The sequence below is a fragment of the Callithrix jacchus genome, chromosome 12 (assembly GCF_049354715.1).
Source record: "Callithrix jacchus isolate 240 chromosome 12, calJac240_pri, whole genome shotgun sequence".
Classification (NCBI taxonomy): Eukaryota; Metazoa; Chordata; class Mammalia; order Primates; family Cebidae; genus Callithrix; species Callithrix jacchus.
This window is the reverse complement of record NC_133513.1, coordinates 22,427,745-22,450,325: the sequence shown is the minus strand read 5'-3', so window position 1 is coordinate 22,450,325 and position 22,581 is coordinate 22,427,745. Positions and strand designations below refer to the sequence as shown.

Here is a 22,581-nt window from a genome sequence, read left to right as displayed (position 1 = left end):
GGCGCGTGCCTGTAATCCCAGCTACTCGGGAGGCTGAGGTAGGAGAATTGCCTGAACCCAGGAGGCGGAGGTTGCGGTGAGCCGAGATTGCGCTATTGCACTCCAGCCTGGGTAACAAGAGCGAAACTCCGTCTCAAAAAAAACCTCCTTGAAGAAAAGATCCTGCATTTTGGCTTTTTGTGAGATGGAAATCACTACACCTTGCCCTGCACACTTCTCCCCTTTACAGGCGAAGGTTAGGTTAGTTAGCCTGTGAGAAAATTGTGCATCCTTAACAATCAAATGCCAGCCATCTGGGGTACAGGTGGGAGGAAGACTAGGGTAAGAGGCTCCAGATCGGAATAGAATTAAAAGAAAAAATAAATAAAATAAGCCTCTGTATCCTTTTATCTCTTAGCAGTAGGCAATAATTTAAGAAATAAAGGAGCCCCGTTACCGTTTGCCCTGTCCATTCTTTCCCAGGCACCGTGACCTAGACAGCAGCAAAAAGCGAGTTAGTGGGGAGGGGTTATGTATGAATCAAAAGTCAAGGAATGTGGTTATAGTTGATTACAGGAACTGAGAAAGTGGACCGAACTGACTCCCAGCCCGCCACCTCGATGCCCATCTTGGGGAATCCGTTGCTGGAAGGGACCTATCTCGCCCACCCTTAGGGGTCGGGGTGGGCGAAGGGGGAGGAGAAGGCTGGCGGGCGGGGCGGGGTGGGGTTGCTCCGCCCCCGGAGGCTGGGCGGTGACCAGCAGGCGGCTCCGCAGCGCAGCGGGCGCGCTCACAGAGGGCGCAGCCGAGGGTCGGTGGATCGCAGTGCGGAGACTGAGGTTGGAACGCAGGTGGCGAGATGAGCCGGGTACCAGCGTTTCTGAGCGCGGCCGAGGTGGAGGAACACCTCCGCAGCTCCAGCCTCCTCATCCCGCCTCTAGAGACGGCCCTGGCCAACTTCTCCAGCGGCCCCGAAGGAGGGGTCATGCAGCCCGTGCGCACCGTGGTGCCGGTGACCAAGCACAGGGGGTGAGTAAGGAGGGTCGGGGCCCGCGTCAGGAGCAACTGGAAAGCGGGAAGAGGAGCAGAAAGAGGAGCGATGAGAGTAGGGAAGAGACGGCTTGCCTAGTCGTTGCTAACAGCTGCCACTTTTAATAGGCGCTACCTGGTGTGCCAAGTGGGTGCTTTACAGGTGTTACCTTGTTTATTTCGGCACATTCTCCATGTAGGGAGGTATTGATGCCACCATTTTATTGATGGAAAACTGAGGCTCGGAGAGGTTAAATAACTTATTTAAGCTTACACGGCCACTAAGTGGCAGGGCTGGGGGGATGGTTTTCTGATCCAGAGCCGGACTTCGGAACACACTATGCGTGGTGTCTAAGGGAAGGGCAGAGGGATGCGGGGGCTGGGAGAGGGCCAGTGGGGCAGTGACGAAGGAAAGAGAAAGGAAGGTATATGGGGACTTTAAAAGAGTCCCCAGCATTTATGAGAAGGGGCTGAAGCTGCTCCCTCTCTCCTTGTAGCTACCTGGGGGTCATGCCCGCCTACAGTGCTGCAGAGGATGCCCTGACCACCAAGTTGGTCACCTTCTACGAGGACCGCGGCATCACCTCCATCGTCCCCTCCCACCAGGCTACTGTGCTACTCTTTGAGCCCAGCAATGGCACCCTGCTGGCGGTGAGCAACTTCCTATCCCCGGGTGGAGTGGGGCCCTTGGGCCCAGCGTTAAGCTCAGAAGTGAGTTCTCCACGAGCAGGGGAGTCTTGATTGTGACTACTCATGCCCCTCTGCAAGTGATTGGATACCAGCAACAGTGAAGGTTATCTGTGTCCATGTATCTATTTCTAGGACTGCCTGAGGATGCATAACACAGCACCAGCGCCCACTGCTGCCTCAAGCATGTGACAGTGTGGAAATAATAATCTTGTCATTCTTGCATATGTCCTTGTCCTATACTCAGCTACCCCAAATACATAGCTTGAACTAACCCATTAGCCAAGGGAACATTTACTTACTTAATCCTTGTCGACATGGAAAAGAGAGGGTGTTCTATAATCCCTAGAAGCCTTTTGGAGGGGTATACAGTGAGACCTGTTTTAATATCTAATCACAGTATAAACAGGTAGCAGTAGCTCGTGTTAATAGCATACTTTTTAATGTGTCAGGCACTGTTCTAAACATTTCACATTTATTAATCCTCTTAATACTTAAAACCATTCTATGAGATGGGTAATATTGTTACTCCCACTTTACAGATGAGGAAACTGAGTCAGAGCAACTATGTTCAACTTACCCAGGTTTATGTAACTAACAATTAGCATGGCTGGACTTCAGAGCTGCTCAGACTAAGTTCACAGTCCATAGGTCCAGACTCTCCTGAGACTACCGCCATTTTAACTGCCACATATTAAGGAGACACTGATCACATTCAATTCTGACACATTCCTCTGTGGGAGTTTTTCTTACCTCCCTTTCCCCCCCATTTCCATTGAAGTCCTTGAGGCTCAGGTTGGTAGAGTCACTTTGCTTGAGGTCACACATCCGGTTAACGAAAGACTCAAAAATCACTCTTAGGTCTCTCTGACAGTTAACTCTTGTGGTCTGCACACTCCAAGCTAGATCTTACAGTGTCCTTACTTTTCCTCTGAATTTCTGGATCTCCAAAGCATCTGGCTGTTCAACAGTCATTTGAGAATATCTATCTTTCCCCAACTTACACTCATCCAATGGAGACGGCATTCATGCTACCTGCCAGCAGTGGTCCCCAGGGGGGTAGGACCTGAGGCTTTGAAACCAGATGACAGCTGAATCTGTTCAGTAACATGGTGATTTAGTTCCTCATCTGTAAAATGAGGTTGATGATGCCTATTTTTTTTTTTTTTTTGGTAAGCTGAGATGAATAACTTATAAACAGAGAAGAACGCAGAGGGTGGTTGTTACTAGCGAGGCATAATCTTCAACTTTGCTGTATATCAGAATCACCTGGGCTGTCTGCATCTCACTCCTAGAAAAGATACAGACTGGATTAATCTAAGGGTGGTATCTGAACATCTATATCTTCATGAAGCTTTCCACATGTGCAGCAGGAACAGAGAGTCACTAATGTAGAGTTTCATGGCCCTTGTCAAATGACAACCTTCTCTCTCAAGTTCCTTCTTAATCTGGTGTTTTGAGAATCCCAGGGCAAGAAAAGAAAATGGGCAGTTCTTGAGCGCTCACCATGTGCTAGATGTTTCCAGACATGCCAGTGCATTTAATCCTCATCATAACCCTCTGAATGGCTGGCATTATCTTTGTTTTTACAGGTGAGGAAACCAGTGCTTAGAGATTACAGTGTTTATTCCAAGTTGCATATCTCTTAAGTGGAGGAATCGGATCCAGGTCTGACACCAAACCCATGCTGTTGCAGGATGCTATAGGACTTCCTAGGCTGATATTTTAGAACTGTTTCTTCTAGTTTAAGTAGTGGACAGGGGTTTCCCTTGCTCACTGTCTCTCCTTTCCTCCAAGGTCATGGATGGAAGTGTCATAACTGCAAAGAGAACAGCTGCAGTATCTGCCATTGCCACCAAGGTAAGAGGAATGGCTGGCTGTACTATTAAGGTGAACTGTTGGGTGGGGTCTAGTGTTTCAATCTTGAGAGACTGAAGGAGAAGTGAGGAACTTAATTTTGGTCTCTGTTGGACGTAGCTGGAATTCCAGATGCCAGATGTGAGATAACAGGTGGGCACAGTAATCACGAAATTATTAGCTACCATTTAATGTGCATGACCAGATTCCAGGTACCTTACATGCATAATCCTCAATCTTCCCCATCAGCCTTGATGAAAAGAAATGATTCTCTTCACTTGCCAGGTCTAGGAATGTATCTCAGAGAGATCGTGTGAGTGGCCCAGGATCACACAGCTAATAAGTGCTAGAGTAAGAATTTAACACCTGACCTCTCCAGCTTCCAGGACTGGCTTCTTGTCCCTGTACCACATTGCCCCTGGTAAGAGAGTGTGATTGCCCCATAGACCAAAGCTAGCACTACACAAGAGGGAGAGTGAGCTGAGCAGATCCAAGCCAGATCTGTGGATTCATTCAACAAGTATTGACTGAGCGCCTATCATGTGTCAGGCACTGTCCTAAATGTTAGGGAAATGGCAATGAACAAAACAGAGGGGCACACACAGGGGAGGTAGATAACAAAAAGTGAAACAGTGGCCAGGTGTGGTGGCTCATGCCTGTAATTCCAACACTTTGGGAGGCTGAGGTGGGCGGATCACTTGAGGTCAGGAGTTGGAGACCAGCCTGGTCAACATGGTGAAACCCCATCTCTCGTTAAAACACAAAAATTAGCTGGGCATGGTGGTGCATGCCTGTAATCCTAGGCTACTCAGGAGGCTGAGGCAGGAGAATCATTTGTACCCGGGAGGCGGAGGTTGCAGTGAGCTGAGATCAAGCTACTGCACTTGCCTGGACAACAGAGTGAGACTCTGTCTCAAAACAAAACAAAACAAAACAAAAACAAAAAACCCCAAAACCTTTTGAGTTTAATAATGTGTTAAATAGTAATAACTAGTGTCATTAAATAATTAGTACCTATTCATAAATGATTAATAATGTGCCTAGCATTTGCTAAAAAATAAAACCACCAACAACCCAAGAGCCAGATAACATGTTGGAAAGATGAAGATAATGCAGAAGTGAGAGTATTGGAGAAGGTGTAACATTGTACATTATCTAAGAAAGACTCCCTGAGAAGGTAACACTTGAGTCAGAACTGAAAGCAATGAGTTAGTGAACCGTGCAAAAATGTGGAGGGGCGCTCCGGGCAGAGGAAACAGTTAGCAGTGGGGGCGATGATGTTTCCAAGCAATGTCAAGTCATCCTGTAAGAAAAACGGTATTTTTAGAAGTTAGGATTAAGAGGAAGAGGCTTAGAAAACAGGGTGTCTGTGGGAATGATTGGAGTCTTTCACATTAAATGGGGAAGTACAAGGTCTTGGGACACTGGTTTTCCTAAGTTATTACAAAGGGAAGGTGGTCACCCAGGGAAAGTTGCAGTAGCGAAGACCACGTGTTCAGGTTGTATGTTAAGGTTTTCTAGGTACCTGCTGGGAAGGAGAGAATGGGAGGATTAATTTGGTAATTGTATGTGAAGGGGGTAGGCCAACAGCACCCACCTCAGTGAACCAGTTTTTAGTTATATTCAGACCTGACTCAACAGAAGTAATCAAGGACTCCTCACTATGTTTGCTGGTAATTTGGGAACAAAATAAATCTCGTATTACTGCCTGTCATTTGTAAAGAGCTTTAGTCGTTTTCAAAATCATTTCCAACCCCTTGTCTGGACTATAGGTTTCTGTGAGGAAGGCAGAATGGCCTTCTCTTTAAGAGAAGCCTTCTCTTCTGTAAGAATGGCCTCATTTTACACAGAAAATAATAGAAACTTGGGTTTCTTGAAGTCATACAATCAGGTGCCTATGGGTTCTTTCGAGGCTGTGTGGTCTTGTCCCAGTTAAGAAATTTCCCATACAAGCAAGCTATGCAGCAACATTAGCTAGGGAAGTTTTCGAAAACCCAAATTCCCAGACCTACTGAATCAAAATCACAGAGTGAGGATTAACCAGGTCTAGAAACCACACTTTTGTAGACCCAGCCTTCAATAACCTGCTTCGTTGCATTAATAAAAATCTATGCTCCTAAAAGAATCAAGAAACCTTGACACTTCAAAGTTTAGACACTTCAAAGTTTAGGCTTTAACTTCACAGCTTTATTTCTAGGGGCTCAGATGAACTGATTCAATAAGGAACAAAGGGTCTATTTTACTTGTTGCCTTGAGAGTAGAATATTTTCTTGTCCACCACTTCTCTTTTATTGAGGGCTTTTGTGGGGAGAATAAGTATAGGAAGCTCTAAGTTCTGATGAACACAATAAATCTTTTGTGCTTGGGTTTCACATAAACCTCATTGAAGGTTCTTGATATGTTTTCTCAAGGTGACAGTATATATCAGGGTTTAGCACTGGCATGCATTTATTCAACAAATACTTCAGTGTCCACCAAGTGCAAAGTTCTTTGCTCAGCATGGGGCAAGCAAAACCAGATCCAGTACCTGTCATCATGTAGTACAAGGTCCAGTGGGGGGAAGCCAAAGTATAGTCCAAAGATCACACCAATAGGCCAGGTGCAGTGGCTCACACCTATAATCCCAGCACTTTGGGAGGTTGAGGCAGGAAGATCACCTGAGGTCAGGAGTTCAAGATCAGCCTGGCCAACATGGCAAAATCCCGTCTCTACTAAAAAAATTTTTAAAAGGCCAGGTGTGGTAGCTCATACCTGTAATCCCAGCACTTTGGGAGGCTAAGGCAGGCAGATCACCTGAGGTTGGGAATTTGAGATCAGCTTGATCAACATGGAGAAACCCCATCTCTACTAAAAATACAAAATTAGCCAGGCAGGGTGGCACATGCCTGTAAACCCAGCTACTAGGGAGGCTGAGGCAGGAGAATCATTTGAACCTGGGAGGCTGAGGCAGGAGAATCACTTTAACCTGGGAGGCAGAGGTTGCAGTGAGCTGAGATTGTGCACCCCAGCCTGGGCAACAAGAGCAAAACTCCGTCTTAAACAAACAACAGCAATAAAAAAATTAGCTAGGCGTGGTGGTGGGTGCCTGTAATCCCAGCTACTTGGGAGCCTGAGGCAGAGAATTGCTTGAACCCGGGAGGCAGAGGTTGCAGTGAACCAAGATCATGCCACTGCACTCTAGCCTGAACAGCAGAGTGAGACTCAGTCACACACACACACAAAAAGATTACACCAATAAATATGAAAGTAAAATGCTGACAAGTGCTTTGAAAGCGTAAAGCAGTAGGTCTTGACCTAGTCTGTGGGTTTGCCTCTGTAAGGGATATTTGAGCCGAGATTGAAGGATAATAGGAATTACTTGTAAGGGGCAGAGGAGACAAAGCAGCCCAGCATCCTACGGAGAGGAGTTAATAATGTAAAGGCCCTATGGTTGAAGGAAGTACAGGAGTTTGGGAAGCTACAAGGAAGCTACTATGGCTGGAAGACAGGAAGTACTGGGGAACATGGCATGATGGCATGATAGAGGGCTACAGCGATGAGATCACCAGACCATGCAAGGCCTTGGCAAATGCAAATGAAACAGACTTTCAGACTCTTTAAATGAAAAACCTAGCAACCTAGCAGATTCATATGCATGTACTTAATAACCTGCATGCTTATGAGAAAAGACTGAAGTGCCACTAATCTATTTAATAAATCCTATAAATACATCATTAAAAAAAATTGGTTGGGTTTGATGACTCACACCTGTAATCCCAGCACTTTGGGAGGCCGATGCAGGCAGATCACTTGAGGTCAGGAGTTTGAGACCAGCCTGGCCAACATGGCAAAACCCCATCTCTACCAAAAAAAAAAAAAAAGAAAGAAAGAAAAAATTATCCAGGCATGGTGATGGGTGTCTGTAATCCCAGCTACTCGGGAGGTTGAGGCACAAGAATCGCTTGAATCCGGGAGGTTGAGGCACAAAAATCCCTTCAATCCAGGAGGCAGAGGTTTCTGTGAGCTGAGATCATACCACTGCATTCCAGCCTGGATGACAAAGCGAGACTCTGTCTCAAAAGTAAAAATAAAAAATTTAAAATATATGAATTATCACACGATTACCAGGGCAACAAATTATCAAGACAACAAATTAGAATTACAGATTTAGTTTAGGAAGTTGAAAGTTACTTTTATAGGATACTGTAACAACTTCTGAAGCTCACGTATACTTTCAAGAATAGATTCATATTAACTGAGAACAGAAAAAAAATGGTAAGAATTAAGGGAAAATCATCTACTTATCCTTATCAGACAGAAACAGAGTTATAGTCTTATGGATATTATCATTTTGAAACCTTTTCAAATAAGAGACATCAAACTATATTTTATGGCACAGAATGGTATCTCTCCTTTGGTAGCTGCAAGAGATATAATTAATTTCTAATATTTCTGAGATGCTGTTTTGCTAGTAATTAATAGTTAAGAAGACTTTTAACTTTTTAAATATTATACTCCAGAATTTCAGTGAGTAGTGCTGTATGAAAGAACAGACCTAGGTAACTAAAAATGTACTAAATTAAATAGAGAAAAGGCAGAAGATGGTTTTATTTAATACATATGGTGTGGGCCAAGTGATGTCTTTCCTCTATGCCAGTGATTCTCCACTTAGCATGATTTTGCCACCTGCCCCAGAGACATTTAGTAGTGTGCAGACGTTTTTAGTTGCCACAACTTGAAGGGATGGAAAATGCTGCTAACATCTAACAGATAGAAACCAGAGATACTGTTGTACATCCTATAATACACAGGATGGCACCCCTCCCCATCAAAAAATTGTCCAGCCCAAATGTTAGTAAGTACTGAGGTTGAGAAATTCAGTGCTTCTTCTTGTAGGTCATAGTAGACATGTATGAATTCTAGGCAGATAAGACTACCTCTGTCCTCCTGGGGCTTAAAAACCAGTAGAAGAAAATCTACAAATAAGTGCTGTGGCCTGGTGCATTCTCTCAAGGAGGTCAGAAAGGCTTCATTGGAGAGGTGGCAATGGACATAAGTTGATCACAGAATCCTGCTCTCAAACACAGACACCCTCAGGAGATGCCATAGATGCTAATTCTACATTCATTTTTAGCAGAAGACAGAGGCTGTGAAAGGATCAATAGAGTGGACTCAGAGAATATTGCTAGAACCCTGGGAAGGAAGGGCTTACAGATTCCAGGGAGCTTTTAGAAATAGCTCAGAGCTCTGAGAAGGGGGTATGGCTGAGCATGTACCTGAGATATGATGGCACAGAACAAAGGACATGAGCTTTGGAGTATGGAAGATGTGACTTTAGAGCCCCACTGTGCCCTTTAATAACTGTGAGACCTGGCCAGGAGTGGTGGTTCACACCTGTAATCCTAGCACTTTGGGAGGCTGAGGTTGGCAGATCACCTGAGGTCAGGAGTTTGAGACCAGCCTGGCCAACATGGTGAAAGCCTGCCTCTACCTACCAAAGCCACAAAAATTTGCTGGGCATGGTGGTGCACACCTGTAATCCTAGCTACTCGGAGGCTGAGGCAGTGAGAACTACTAGAACCCGGGAGGCAGAGGTTGCAGTGAGGTGAGATCATGCCACTGCACTCCAGCCTAGGTGACAGAGACTGTCTCAAAAAATAAAATTAAAAAAAAAAAAAAGAAACCTAATTAAAAAAAAAAAACAGTTGTAAGACCCAGACCAAATTCACTTCTCTGGACCTCAGTCTCTTCATCTGTAAGAAGAAGATAATAGGAATCCCCAACTCACAGGGTCAGTGTCCAGACTAAATGAGATCATGGGGTCAACACATTGGCATATATCAGCTGCTCAGTGAAGCCTTCTTCCTTCTCGTCCCACTCGACACCGGGGAATCCAAGACCCAAAATGAAATTCTCTGGATTGCCTGCAAGCTTTTGAGGGAGGCAGAAGAGAGCGCAGAAGTCACCTAATACTAAAACCATAGTTTTGTACCCACCTGCTAGTGTCTCCCTTGACCTTTGCCACTTCTTTTCTCTCAAATAGTTTCTGAAACCACCCAGCAGTGAAGTGCTGTGCATCCTTGGGGCTGGGGTCCAGGCCTACAGCCATTATGAGATCTTCACAGAGCAGTTCTCCTTTAAGGAGGTAAGTCCAGAGGCTGGGGTGGGAGAGGAAGGGAGGGAGTGGTCCTTGACCTGTGTGTACTCCTATACAGCACCAGAGGTTATTCTGAAATAATTAAGCTGTGAGTCCCATCCAGACCATTCTAGTACCTTCATGACTTCCCAGGAGCCCTGATGGAGGGGATGGAGGAGAAGAATCCGGGGAAGATCTGATTATCTGTTTCCAATCCTCAGTTCACAGGGCACTTGCCTGAGGATACAGCAAGCTTATTCAGTTAAGGAATTCTATTACATCTCTTGTATACATTCAGTTGCCCTTTTAGGCCCTATTATGTTTTTCTTAGGAGAATGCAGAGTTTTTAAGTATTCAAGGTTATGGATCAAGAAACTGGATCGGATGAAACCTGGAGACCAGGAAGCCATAGCCTCTCTCTTTTGCAGTCTCCATACTGGTCCACCTTCCCCCAGCTGTGGCTCATGCTTCCTCCTGGGAGTGTTTGATGCGATTTTTATTTTATGTGTGTGTATAAAAGGGATGGAACATATTCACAGTATGATTTAATGATGAAAATAAAACCATTGCCTTGGGAAACATAAACTACTAAGTTAGTGCAAAAGTAATTGCTGTTTTGGCCATGACTTTTTTTTTTTTTTTTTTGAGACGGAGTTTCGCTCTCGTTACCCAGGTTGGAGTGCAATGGCGCGATCTCGGCTCACCACAACCTCCGCTTCCTGGGTTCAGGCAATTCTCCTGCCTCAGCCTCCTGAGTAGCTGGGATTACAGGCCCGCACCACCATGCCCAGCTAATTTTTTATATTTTTAGTAGAGATGGGGTTTCACCATATTGACCAGGATGGTCTAGATCTCTTGACCTTGTGATCCACCCGCCTCGGCCTCCCAAAGTGCTGGGATTACAGGCTTGAGCGACTTTTTTTTTTGAGATGGAGTCTTGCTCTGTTGCCCAGGCTGGAGTGAGTGGCATGATCTGGGTTCACTGCAACCTCTGCCTCCTGGATTCAAGGGATTCTCAGGCGCCAGCTTCCCCAGGAGCTGGGATCATAGTTGCCTGCTACCACGCCTGGCTAATTTTTGTATTTTTAGTAGAGACAGGGTTTCACCGTGTTGACCAGGTTGGTCTCAGACTCCTGACCTCAGGTGATCCACCTGGCTTGTCCTTCCAAAGTTCTGCAGTTACAGGGCATGAGCCACTCACTGTGCCTGGCTGCCATTACTTTTAATATAAGGAAGAAAACAAAAGAAACATGCTCTTTTATCTGTTTTCAAAGGCAGTTAATGTTTTCCAATCTTCCCTATTCATTTTTTTCAGCATAGTTTCAGCCATGTTAGACGTGCACCATTTATAGCCTGTCTTACTGAACGTTCTAACACCACTTTTCAGGTGATTTAATTTTTGCATAAAATTTGCATAGTCTTCTATTGAGAAGGGTCTAAAGGTTAACCATGTGCTTCTGGCTGGGCAAAATGTCTTGTTTTTCACCTTGCTTGGTGAACTTACTTAGACATAAAGTTTGTTTGTGTGTTCTATTTCCTTTTGAGAGATTCTACAGGTCTTATTTTTAGTTGACGCGTGACAAGCCCTTGACCCAGACATTGAAACCTGTCAAGTAAGTCGGCAGGTCCCCAGCTCCTGGCCTTTGCCGACACCAGCACCTTCCAGGGTTCCAGCTGTAGCTGCCACTCTTGTCCTTTCTGTCAGCTGTGCCATTTACCTTCAGACTCTTCTGATCTTGAATTTTCTACATATTCTTCACTGATCAAGTTATTCCATGCAAAACATTGCCATAAATAACCCTTCGTATGAATCTCCTACCCATTACAACTCCTTTACAGGGTCTCAGACGTAAAGCGTGGGCTCCACACAGACTTTGCCAGGTTATCATTTCCACTTTACAGACATGGAAACTAAGACTAAATGACATGAAGTAATTTCAGTAAGTAGCGGAGTAGAGATTGGTTCCAGGCCTTCTACCTGGCTCCAGAACTTGCTCTGCTAATCATTATGCAAGTTTTTTTTTTTTTTTTTTGAGACGCTCTGTCTCCAGGCTGGAGTACAGTGGCGTGATCTCAGCTCACTGCAATCTTTGCCTCCCAGGTTCAAGCGATCCTACTGCTTCAGCCTCCTGAGTAGCTGGGACTATAGGCGCGCACCACCAAGCCCAGCTAATTTTTGTATTTTTAATAGAGATGGGGTTTCATCCTGTTGACCAGGCTGGTCTCAAACTCCTGGCCTCAAGCAATCCACCTGCCTTGGCCTCTCAAAGTGCTGGGATTATAGGTGTGAGCCACTGCACCCAGTCTCATTATGCTATTAATATATGATAGCTATTAAGTTGTTGAGGCTATGCATCCTGACCTAGAAGTGAAATACTTCTACCCTCTTTTAAAGGAGAAAGTGGCAAAGAAAGTTCATTTTCAAATACATGGCCAGGTATCTGTCCAAATTAATGCTGTACCCTTGATCAAATGTCCATTCTCCATAGGGAATGGTTTTGGAGTGATTTAGATAACCACCAGCCCCTATCCCAGAGTGGTTCAACTTTCCCTTCATATCCCTGGGCTCAGGATAACATAAGCAGCCAAAAAATGGCACCAATGTCCCTCTTGTTACCCCCAATGAAGGTGAGGATATGGAACCGCACCAAAGAAAATGCAGAGAAGTTTGCAGACACAGTGCAAGGAGAGGTACGGGTCTGTTCCTCGGTCCAGGAAGCTGTGACAGGTGCGGATGTGATCATCACAGTCACCTTGGCAACAGAGCCCATTTTGTTTGGTGAATGGGTGAAGCCAGGAGCTCACATCAATGGTAAGTAGAGTGGCTCCATAAGGCATGATGGGTGGTAGCCAGGCTCCTCTCTAGACTGGACCAGTCGGCTACATCTGCAGAGCCAGTTTACTCATGCAGATGCCCAAGCTTTTTAAAGGTCTTAGAAACGTGTGAGACTGAAAAAACAATATTTGGCCAGGTACAGTGGCTCATGCCTGTAATCCTAACACTTTGGAAGACTGATACAGGTGGATTGCTTGAGGCCAGCAGTTTGAGACCAGCTTGGTCAACATGGCAAAACCCCATCTCTACTAAAAATATAAAAGTTAGCCAGGCATAGTGGCTTGCACCTGTAGTTCCAGCTACTCACGAGGCCGAGGCACGAGAATGGCTTGAAACCAGGAGGCAGAGGTTGCAGTGAGCCAAGAGTGTGCCACTGCACTTTAGTCTGGGCAACAGAGTTAGACTCTGTCTAAAAGAAGAAGAAGGAAAAAAAAACATTTGCTCCCAAAAATGTAAAAGGGAAATTGCAAACCTGAAACTAATGCATATTTAATGTTCTATAAAATGTAATTTTTTATTATTTTTGTGAGACAGGGTCTCACTCTGTCACCCAGGCTGGAGTGCAGTGCCGAGATCTCAGCTCACTGTAACCTCTGCCTCCTGGGTTCTAGCAATTCTACCACCTCAGCCTCCCAAGTACCTGGGACTGCAGGAATGTGCCACCATGCCCAGCTTTTTTTTTTTTTTGGTAGAGATGAGGTTTCACCACCATGTTGGCCAGGCTGGTCTCAAACTCCTGGCCTCAAGCAATCTACCCACTTCAGCCTCCCAAAGTGCTGTGATTGATTACAGGTGTGAGCCACTGTGCCTGGCCATAACATGTAAAATTATGTAAAATGGTAATTCACAGCTCAATTCTTAGATGTGATGAAGTTTAAATCACAAAGGCCAAATGAGTCATTTGTTCTTAATACTAACAATTATAAAATTTTAAATTTCTTTTGTACTGTAATTTATTATGTGACATATATATTCTTTTAAATATGTGTGATAGGATGAGGGGCAGGAGAAGGGACTCTAGACATGACGGTGCTTGGGGCCTCTGCAGACCTTCAAATGGCCCTGAGTGTTACAGCAAGAGCTGGTCTATATCTAATACTATCTCAGGTGTTTATTCTATGTATACATTATTCTCTATATAATATCATTTAATATTTATAACCAACTTATGAGACAGGAACTACTATCATAAACCCAATTTTACAGGGGGACAAACTGAGGCATGTCATTTCTCAAATGACATAACTTTCCCAAAGTCAGAGGTTCTTTTTTCTTTTTTGAGATGGAGTCTTATTCTGTCACCTAGGCTGGAGTGCAGTGGCACAATCTCGGCTCACTGCAACTTCCACCGGCCGGGTCAAGTGATTCTGCCTCAGCCTCCTGAGTAGTTGAGATTACAGACACTTGCCACCATGCCCAGCTAATTTTTTTTGTATTTTTAGTAGCAATGGGTTTCACCATCTTGGCCAGCCTGGTCTCACACCCCTGACCTCAAATGACCCGCCTGCCTTGGCCTCTCAAAATGCTGGGATTACAGGGGTGAGCCACTGTGCTCAGCTCAAAGTCAGAGGTCCTTGATGGCAGAGCTGGGATTTGAACTGAGGCACTCTATTCTCAGAGCCCAAGCTTTTAAATAATACTCAGTATTGCTTTCCAACAGGAAGACTGGATTCCAGTGAGCAGAGCAGGCAAATTCTAGAGGATTTAAAGATGGTCTCAGTGCCCCATGTTTCAGTGACAAGCACATAGTGTGAGCTGAGAAGCTAAGAGCTTTGCACGCGTGGGCAGATGAGCAGGCGAGAGCCGAGTAAAATAATGGTGCATTCAGTCATACATGCTTACTGAATCTCTGCGTGTGCCAGGCACTATTCTAGATGCTGCGGATGCCACAAGTACCAGACAGTCAAGGTCACTGCTTTCCTGGTGGTTAATTTCAGTGAGGAGAGATAGATAACAAACACACACATAGAAGAACTAGATAGTTACAGCTGAAGATGAGACTGAAAAGAACAAGGCCCTGAGTGACAGAGGCTGGTGGTGGGAGTGGAAGGGAGAAGCAGAGGGAAGTGTTTTCAGTAGGGTTATCTGAGAGACTCTCTTAGGATGTGGGGTTTTTGTTTGTTTGCTCGTTTTTTGAGATGCAGTCTGGCTAGCTGTATCGCCCAGGCTGGAGGGCAGTGGTGCGATTTCGGCTCGCTGCAACCTCCTCCTCGTGGGTTGAAGCCATTCTCCTGCCTCAGCCTCCTGAGTAGCTGTGATTACAGGCACCGGCCACCATGCCCAGCTAATTTTTGTATTTAGTAGAGACAGGGTTTCACCGTGTTGGCCAGGATGGTCTCGAACTCCTGACCTGGTGATCCACCTGCTTCGGCCTCCCAAAGTGCTGGGATTATAGGCATGAGCCAACGTGCCTGGCCAGGATGTGGTTTTTGAGCTGTGACCTGAATGAGGAGGAAGAGCCAGCCATGCCAAGAGCTGAAGGAAAGGCATCCCAGGTAGAGGGAACAGCAGATGCAAAGGCCGTGAGTGTGGAAGTGCACGTGGCGTGTTTGAGGAGTGGGTCAAAGTACTTTGAAGGTCTCAGCTTGCATGGACTGGTGGTCAGACTGGGTCCAGGGAATGGGTAAGAGGTGAGTCAGGGCTGAGTCTCTGGACAATAAGACCATTTCTGGAAAGATTTGGGAAATCAAAAGGAACCAGTTCCTAGTGAAATGGGTTTCCAAGGCTGCATCTTCAGGAAGATGGACTTGATTTTTTTTTTTCCAGCTTAAAACAACACATTATTATCATCTCACAGTTCCTGTGGTTCAGGAGACTAGGTGTGGGTAGCTGGATCCTCTGCGCAAAGTCTCACAAAAATGAAATTGGGCGATATCCAGGCTGCGATCTCATCTCATCCCCAGAGGTCCTCTTCCAGTCTCCATGGTGTGGCAGGATTCCTTTCCTTACGTTGGAGGATGGAGCGGGGATCCCCTTTCCTTGGGGCCATCCTCAGCTCTCAGAGACGACCCCAATCCCCCATCATATGGCCTTTCCATCCTCACATCCAGACATGGAGAATCTCCCTTATGCTGAATCCTTCTCTCCCTTGGAATCACTCTCCAGGAAGGGCTGACTTGATTTTGAGTCAAGGCATCTCTTCTGTTTTCCTGGCCCAGGGACAAAATTGGTTTATGTGTTCACAGAGGCATCACATACATTTAAGAAAAATGTGTCACAAGCGCAGACAACAGGGAAACACCAACAACAGATTTTACTTAGTTTATAGCTCAGCAGAGGGACAGGCCCAGTTCCAACCTCCTCCATGCTTCCCTTCTTCTGCCCCCACACCCTGTCAGCCTGTCTTCGACCCTCACTCATTTAGCCCCATCACAGCCAAGCCAGAGCCTGATCCAAGCCAGGCCTCTCTCTTTACTGCCTGGCCCACCTCCATCTGCCTGAGTGACCTCACACAACCCTTTGAGGATGCGCCCCGCTCGTAAGCAGTGGTTGTGCAGGGGAAATAGTCCAGAGAGAAGGGAAGGCCTGAGAAGTGGGGGTTTTGTTCCCACCAGCTTATGATTTATTTACGAGCTTCCTTAGCTAGTGCTTTTGTTCTATAGAACTCTCCGCACAAACAACCTTCAAGATGGACATTTTTACACCACGCTCTTTGGAAATTAGCATGAGGGAGAACAGCATGGGAGGGAACAAGTGGAGAAGACTGGGCAGCGGTGCGAGAAGGCATATAAATGCTGTCTCATATTTGTATAAGGCTTTATAGCACTTTTCAAAGACTAGCTGTCCAGGGGCTGGACCCAGCCAGCAGATGTGCTTTGTTTGGACCATAGTGTGATCTAAAACTCAAGGAGTGACATATGCAAATAGATTTCCTGTTTCTCTTTTAAGAAAACAACTGGGGCATATCTGGTAACAGTGGATCTATATTCACACTTGGTAATGATTAGCTGGAGCTGAACAATGACCGTCCCTTTCGAAAGGGCCCACTGACTTCTGCACCCCTCAGTCTCCACCACATCTAATTCAGTCCCTCTGACCAGCTTTGCTCATTTGCATTACCTCCCTGGCCCTGCAGGCTTTTGGTGGCAGCCTCTGCATTCTCCTGTGTCCCAGTGCCAGGGGGCACGACACCTTGGATTCATCATTCTGGTCCTGGACTCTGCAGGGGATGTGATAGCTCGGGGCCAGGATGGAGCCAGTTTTCTTTGTGCTGAGACTTCTCCTTGACACTGGGCTTTCTTTTTGTCATGAGTTAGCAGAGAACAGGGGTGAGGAGAGGAAAAGCGGTGTGATGGCACACACCTGTGGTCCCAGCAGTTTGGGAGGCTGAGGCAGGAGGGTCACTTGAGCTCAGGAGTTTGAGGCTGTAGTTTTTTTTCTTTTTCTTTCTTTTTCTTTTTTTTGGAGATAGAATCTTGCTCTGTTGCCCATTCTGGAGTGCAGTGGCACAGTCTTGGCTCACTGCAACCTCTGCCTCCCAGGTTCAAGAGATTCTCTTGCTTCCTGGTAGCTGGGATTACAGGTGTGTGCCACCCCGCCTGGCTAATTTTTGTATTTTAGTAGAGATGGGGTTTCACCATGTTGGCCAGGTGGTCTCAAACTCCCGACTTCAAGGGATCCTCCCGCCTCGGCCTCCCAGTGTTGAGATGACAGGCGTGAGCCCCTGCACCCAGCGTGTGGTGAGTTCTGAATGTACCACTACACTCCATCCAGGCAACAGAGACCCTCTCTCCGAAAAGAAAAAAATAGATATTAAAAGAACTGGTTGGGGATGAGGAATGGGAATGACAAGAGCAAAAGGAGAATGGGGTGTGAACAAGCTCCAAGTGATGTCTCTGTGTCGGGATTTGTGTGAGGAAGTTGTTAATCCTGTTAAGCGGAGGAGGCATGAAAGCCCAGGTGCACTCAGACCCAGATCCACCCATCAGATCCTTAACCTTGGCAAACACCTTCGCTTCTTTGAGCCTCCATTTATGCATCTGTTAAGTGAGAACCAGACTTTGAAATGTACTTGTGAGAACCATAAATAGTATGTGTAAAATATCCCACAGATAGTAGACATCCTGTAAATGAATGCTATGTCGTCTCAAAATCTTTTAGCAATGAGGTGGGATATGGAATAGAAAGGCAGAAAATGGTAGGCGGTATTCTTTTATTGTTATTTTTCAGATGGAGCCTCACTCTGTTACCCAGAGGCTGGAGTGTAGCCGTGTGATCTTGGCTCACTGCAACCTCTGCCTCCCGGGTTCAAGCGATTCTCATACCTCAGCCTCCGGAGTAGCTGAGACTACAGGCGCGAGCCACCACGCCTAGATGATTTTTTGTATTTTTGGTAGAGATGGGGTGTCACCATGTTGGCCAGGCTAGTCTCAAACTCCTGGCTTCAAGTGACCTGCCTGCCTCAGCCTCCTAACGTGCTGGTATTACAGGCCTGAGCCACCACACCTGGCCTATTTCTTAATAAGTATTTCATCTTACTGATCGGGAGAGGCATGGCCTGGGGAATGAGGGAGTGTTTTGAATCTGAGTGTGCTCACGGGTCCTTCGATCACCTCTCTCCCATACTTTGTCCGTCTTCGTAGCCTTTGGGACTATTTCTGGGCTTAGGGTCTGTTTCGCTGTCTCTTAGCTGTTGGAGCCAGCAGACCCGACTGGAGAGAACTGGATGACGAGCTCATGAAGGAAGCTGTGCTGTATGTGGATTCCCAGGAGGCTGCCCTGAAGGAGTCCGGAGATGTCCTGTTGTCAGGGGTGAGGCTCTTCTGACCCTGGTCAGGGCTGCCACCTGGCTGGCCTCACCTGGGTCCCAGGGTTTCATTAACTTCCCTTCCAATTTGGCCTGCGTGAGACCTCAGCCACCCCTCCTCCTTATAGAGGAAAGAGCTCCTAAACATTTTGCTTTAATTTCATTCCAGAAAAATATGGGCATTATGGTGGTGACATGTGTTTTCCTGTCTGCTTTGCCTGGACAGAGCTCAATGAATTTTGATTTTTTTCTCCTTTGCCTAGATGGAGAAGCTTAATGAATTTTTCTTTTTTTCTTTCTTTCTCTTTCTTTCTTTTTTTTTTTTTTTGCTGGGCTGTCCTATAAAGCAGTAGGATTGGAAGCTTCTTGCAGCCTGGAAACCTTCCCAATGTGGCCAACACGATAAGACTGTGTTGCCCACCTTCTGGCTTCATTTTCATGTCATAACCAGAGAATAAAAGCAAGAAGGGAGCTGCTGGCATGCATGTTCAGATAAGAGCATGTCTGTTTCCTCACTGACACAATGGTCTTGGCAGGACAGCTCTCTGAGCACCAACTTGAATCTCTGTGTTTATGGTATCACAAAAGCAAATGCCACTCTAAAAGGATTTCGGGGCCAGCCTCCTCCCTAATATCATCCAGTGTACAAAGGATCTTTTTTTTTTTAATCGAATATGTCTTTTACCTAATTCAAGAGGCTTCAAAACCAACCTGGGCTGGCTTCAAAAGCCAACCCTGAACAGACTTTAGCTTCATACCTGGGTCAGCTTATGTTTGTTTCCTAGGCTGAGATCTTTGCTGAGCTGGGAGAAGTGATTAAGGGAGTGAAGCCAGCCCACTGTGAGAAGACTACGGTGTTCAAGTCTTTGGGTAAGATCCATTGGTCCCTGGGCACAAATCCAACCAGAGCGCAAGGCGGGTTCACCCACTGGTGGAAAGAGCAATGAGTCACCAGACTCTAGATGAATGACTGTGCTCCGTCATTCAAGTCAATTATTTACATGGCTTAGCCTAGCGATTAAGCTCATGAACTCTGGAACTGGGCAGTCCTGGGTTGGAGTCCCTTCCCCGCCCCTCAGAGTCATGTGTCCTTAGGCAAGTGATCTGACCTCTCTAGGCCACAGTTTCCTCACCATCTGTTACCAGTGAGGATTAGGCGTGATGTGCACATAAAATGAATCAGTTAGGTGCAGATCTTGATGAAACTCAGAAGTGGAGGGGGCAGGGGACAAAGATGTTAAAAGACAGGAACCTTAAGGGAAATGGCACCCAACCTGAAAGAGAGTCAGACAGAAAGCACTGAGCCCTGTTCATTCCTTCCTTCCCTACTCTCCCACTTGCTGCTTTGAAAAGGGCTTCCATAGGAAACCCCCTGCCACCTGAGTTGTATAGGGTACCTTATAGAAGCCTAACAAAGGGTGGGCTCCCAGTGACCAGTCTGCCCCTTGCCCTTGTTTTTCTTCCCCTCTATGAGATTGAAGGAAACAGAAGTACATGGGAACAGACCAGGCATGGTGGTGCATGCCTGTAATCCCAGCACTTTGGGAGGCCAAAGCAGGCAGATCACCTGAGGTCAGCAGTTTGAGACCAGCCTGGTCAGCATGGTGAAACTCTGTCTCTACTAAAAATACAAAATGAGCTGAATGTGCTGGTGCAAGTCTGCAATCCTAGCTATTTGGGAGGTTGAGGCAAGAGAATTGCTTGAACCTAGAAGGTGGAGGTTGTAGTGAGCCGACATCATGCCACTGCACTACAGCCTGGGCAACAGAGCAAGACTCTGTCTCAAAAAAAAAAAAAAGAAAAAAAAAAGGCCCGGGTGCGGTGGCTCATGCATGTAATCCCAGCACTTTGGGAGGCTGAGGCGGGTGGATCACGAGGTCAAGAGATCGAGACCATCCTGGTCAACATGGTGAAACCCCGTCTCTACTAAAAATACAAAAAAAATTAGCCGGGCATGGTGGCGCGCGCCTGTAATCCCAGCTACTCAGGAGGCTGAGGCAGAAGAATTGCCTGAACCCAGGAGGTGGAGGTTGCGGTGAGCCGAGATCACGCCATTGCACCACTCCAGCCTGGGTAACAAGAGCGAAACTCTGTCTCAATTAAAAAAAAAAAAAGGCACATTGGAACAGAACTGATGCACCTAAAACAAAACATTGAAATGCTCCGAAATGTTGGTAAGCAGTTGCTACCCTGAGCCTCTCAAGAGAGCCCTCTGTCCCTGTCTCATGATCTTCCATACTTCATGATCAAGCAGCAAAACAATTAATACCTGGCAGAGCATCAAGAGTGCCCTGGCCACCCAGAGCCCATGCCGTTAGTTAAGTATCCATGCCTTGCAGGTTGGTAAACGTCTTTAAAATCTCTCATGCACTGCAAGCAACATCTTTCTTATGCCGGTGCATGATGTCTCTCATGCACTGGCAATAAAACTTTATCTGGAGCCAGGTTCAGAGACATCACATGGACCCAGTTGTGTCTGAAAGCTTCAGAGGTCATGGCAGTGGGTCAGGGAGCCCCCACTTAAGGAGCTGAAATGCTGCAGAAACCTGTTCGGTCCTTTTCAGCAATTTTTGCTTTCTCACCTTTAGGGATTAGTTAATTGGCACATCATTTCATCTAACAGACGCATATCAAGAACCTAATTATGTATCTGTGCTGGGTGCAGAGGTGAAGGTATCTACCAAAACTACAAGACAAAGGGGAGATGCCAAGGGATGCAGCGTTGGAACTGGATCCATGGTCAGCAAACTGCAGTCTGTGGGCCAGACCTGCCCTGCTTCCTACTTTTGTGTAGCCTGAGCTAGAAATGGTTTTTAGATTTTCAAATGATAGGGGGGAGGAAATAATATTTTATGATGCATGAAAATGATACAGAATTTAAGCTTCAGTTCCATAAATAATTTCACTGGAGCACAGCCAGGCTCATTTGTTTACCTGTTGGCCGTGTTTTCTACTCTAAGGGCAGAGTTGAGTAATTGTAATAGAGACCCTTTGGCCCACAAAGCCTGAAAGAGTTACTGTCTGACCCTTTTTGGGAAGATTGCTCAGGCTGGGCATGGTGCCTCATGCCTATAAGCCCAGCATTTTGGGAGGCCTAGGTGGGCAGATCACTTGAGGTCAGGAGTTCAAAATCAGCCCGGCCCAAATGGTGAAAGCCTGCCTCTACTAAAAAAAAAAAATTAGCCAGGTATGGTGGCAGGTGCCTGTAATTTCAGCTACATGGGAGGCTGAGGCAGGAGAATCACTGAACCTGGGAGGCATTGCAGCGAGCCAAGATCGCGCCACTACACTCCAGCCTGGGTGACAGAGCAAGACTCTTAGCTCAAAAAAAAAAAAAAAAAAAAAAAAAAAAAAATTTGCTCAGCCCTGAGCAAAGGACACACAATTTGTTGGTGGGTGTTTCTTAGTATCATATTCTCTGCCCCTTTGCAGACCATCCAAGCCTGTGCTCACATCTGGCTATCAGTCCCTGTTATTCCAGTAGGCACTGGAATATGAACACATATCAGGAAACTGGCATCACGGGGCCTAGTTGTTTCAGGAAAAGTTGTTCTGACCAAAGGTGAACCAAATTTCTGTCTGTTCTAGGAATGGCAGTGGAAGACACAGTCGCAGCCAAACTAATCTATGATTCCTGGTCATCTGGTAAATAAAACAAAGGAGCTTGGTGTTGAGATGGGTGCTGGAGGGATGTTGCTGTTGGTTCTCATAATTTCTGGAGTAAATGAGGGAGTCCAACCCCAGTGAACTCTTGTTTTGTGCTTATTGTGTTTTACCGTAAGTGCTGAGATCCTCATTTATGTTTGTAGTTGGAAAGCAAAACTAGGTAACCATTTCTTCTGTTATACCAAGTTATAATAGTGTTCATTCCCCTTTATATTTCCCTGAAATAAAGTACTGTCCAATTCTACAATGTTTGCTTCGGTAGCTTCTATTCCTATCACAAGGAAACAGAGGGATCAGATGCTTCCATTCATTCCCTGGGGGAGCTCCACTGGCTATAATGAAATTTATTTTCGATTTTTTTTTTTATAGCTACAACTCACATACTCTGAGATACACTGTTTTAAAGTATACAATTCGGTGCTTTTTGTTTTGTTTTATTGACATGAAGTTTCACTCTCATTGGCCAGGCTTGAGGGCAGTCGCACCATCTTGGCTCACTGGAACCTACACTCCCAGGTTGAAGCGATTCTCCTGCCTCATTCTACCGAGTAGCTGAGATTACAGGCATGCACCACCACACCCAACTGATTTTTAGTAGAGACAGAGTTTCACCATGTTGGCCAGGCTAGTCTCGAACTCCTACCTCAGATGATCCACCTACCTCGG

The 22,581-nt window shown here is 46.0% G+C and overlaps 1 protein-coding gene across 1 annotated transcript; it reads left to right on the top strand.

Annotated features, from left to right (window-relative positions):
* The first annotated feature begins 774 nt into the window (after positions 1–774).
* CRYM (crystallin mu) lies at positions 775–22,159 on the top strand. Its single transcript, XM_002755965.8, has 8 exons — positions 775–1,008; positions 1,506–1,659; positions 3,493–3,555; positions 9,575–9,676; positions 12,296–12,479; positions 18,133–18,254; positions 19,035–19,119; positions 21,838–22,159. The coding sequence occupies exons 1-8, from the start codon at positions 839–841 to the stop codon at positions 21,900–21,902; spliced, it is 945 nt and encodes a 314-aa protein (XP_002756011.2). The 5' UTR covers positions 775–838; the 3' UTR covers positions 21,903–22,159.
* The last annotated feature ends 422 nt before the right edge of the window (positions 22,160–22,581 follow it).

Excerpts from the sequence above, each read along its gene's own strand:
- CRYM (XM_002755965.8), top strand. The coding sequence starts at position 839 with ATGAGCCGGGTACCAGCGTTTCTGAGCGCGGCCGAGGTGGAGGAACAC. Across the intron at positions 3,556-9,574 it reads TATCTGCCATTGCCACCAAG|TTTCTGAAACCACCCAGCAG; the intron begins GTAAGAGGAATG and ends TCTCTCAAATAG. Across the intron at positions 18,255-19,034 it reads GAGATGTCCTGTTGTCAGGG|GCTGAGATCTTTGCTGAGCT; the intron begins GTGAGGCTCTTC and ends TTTGTTTCCTAG.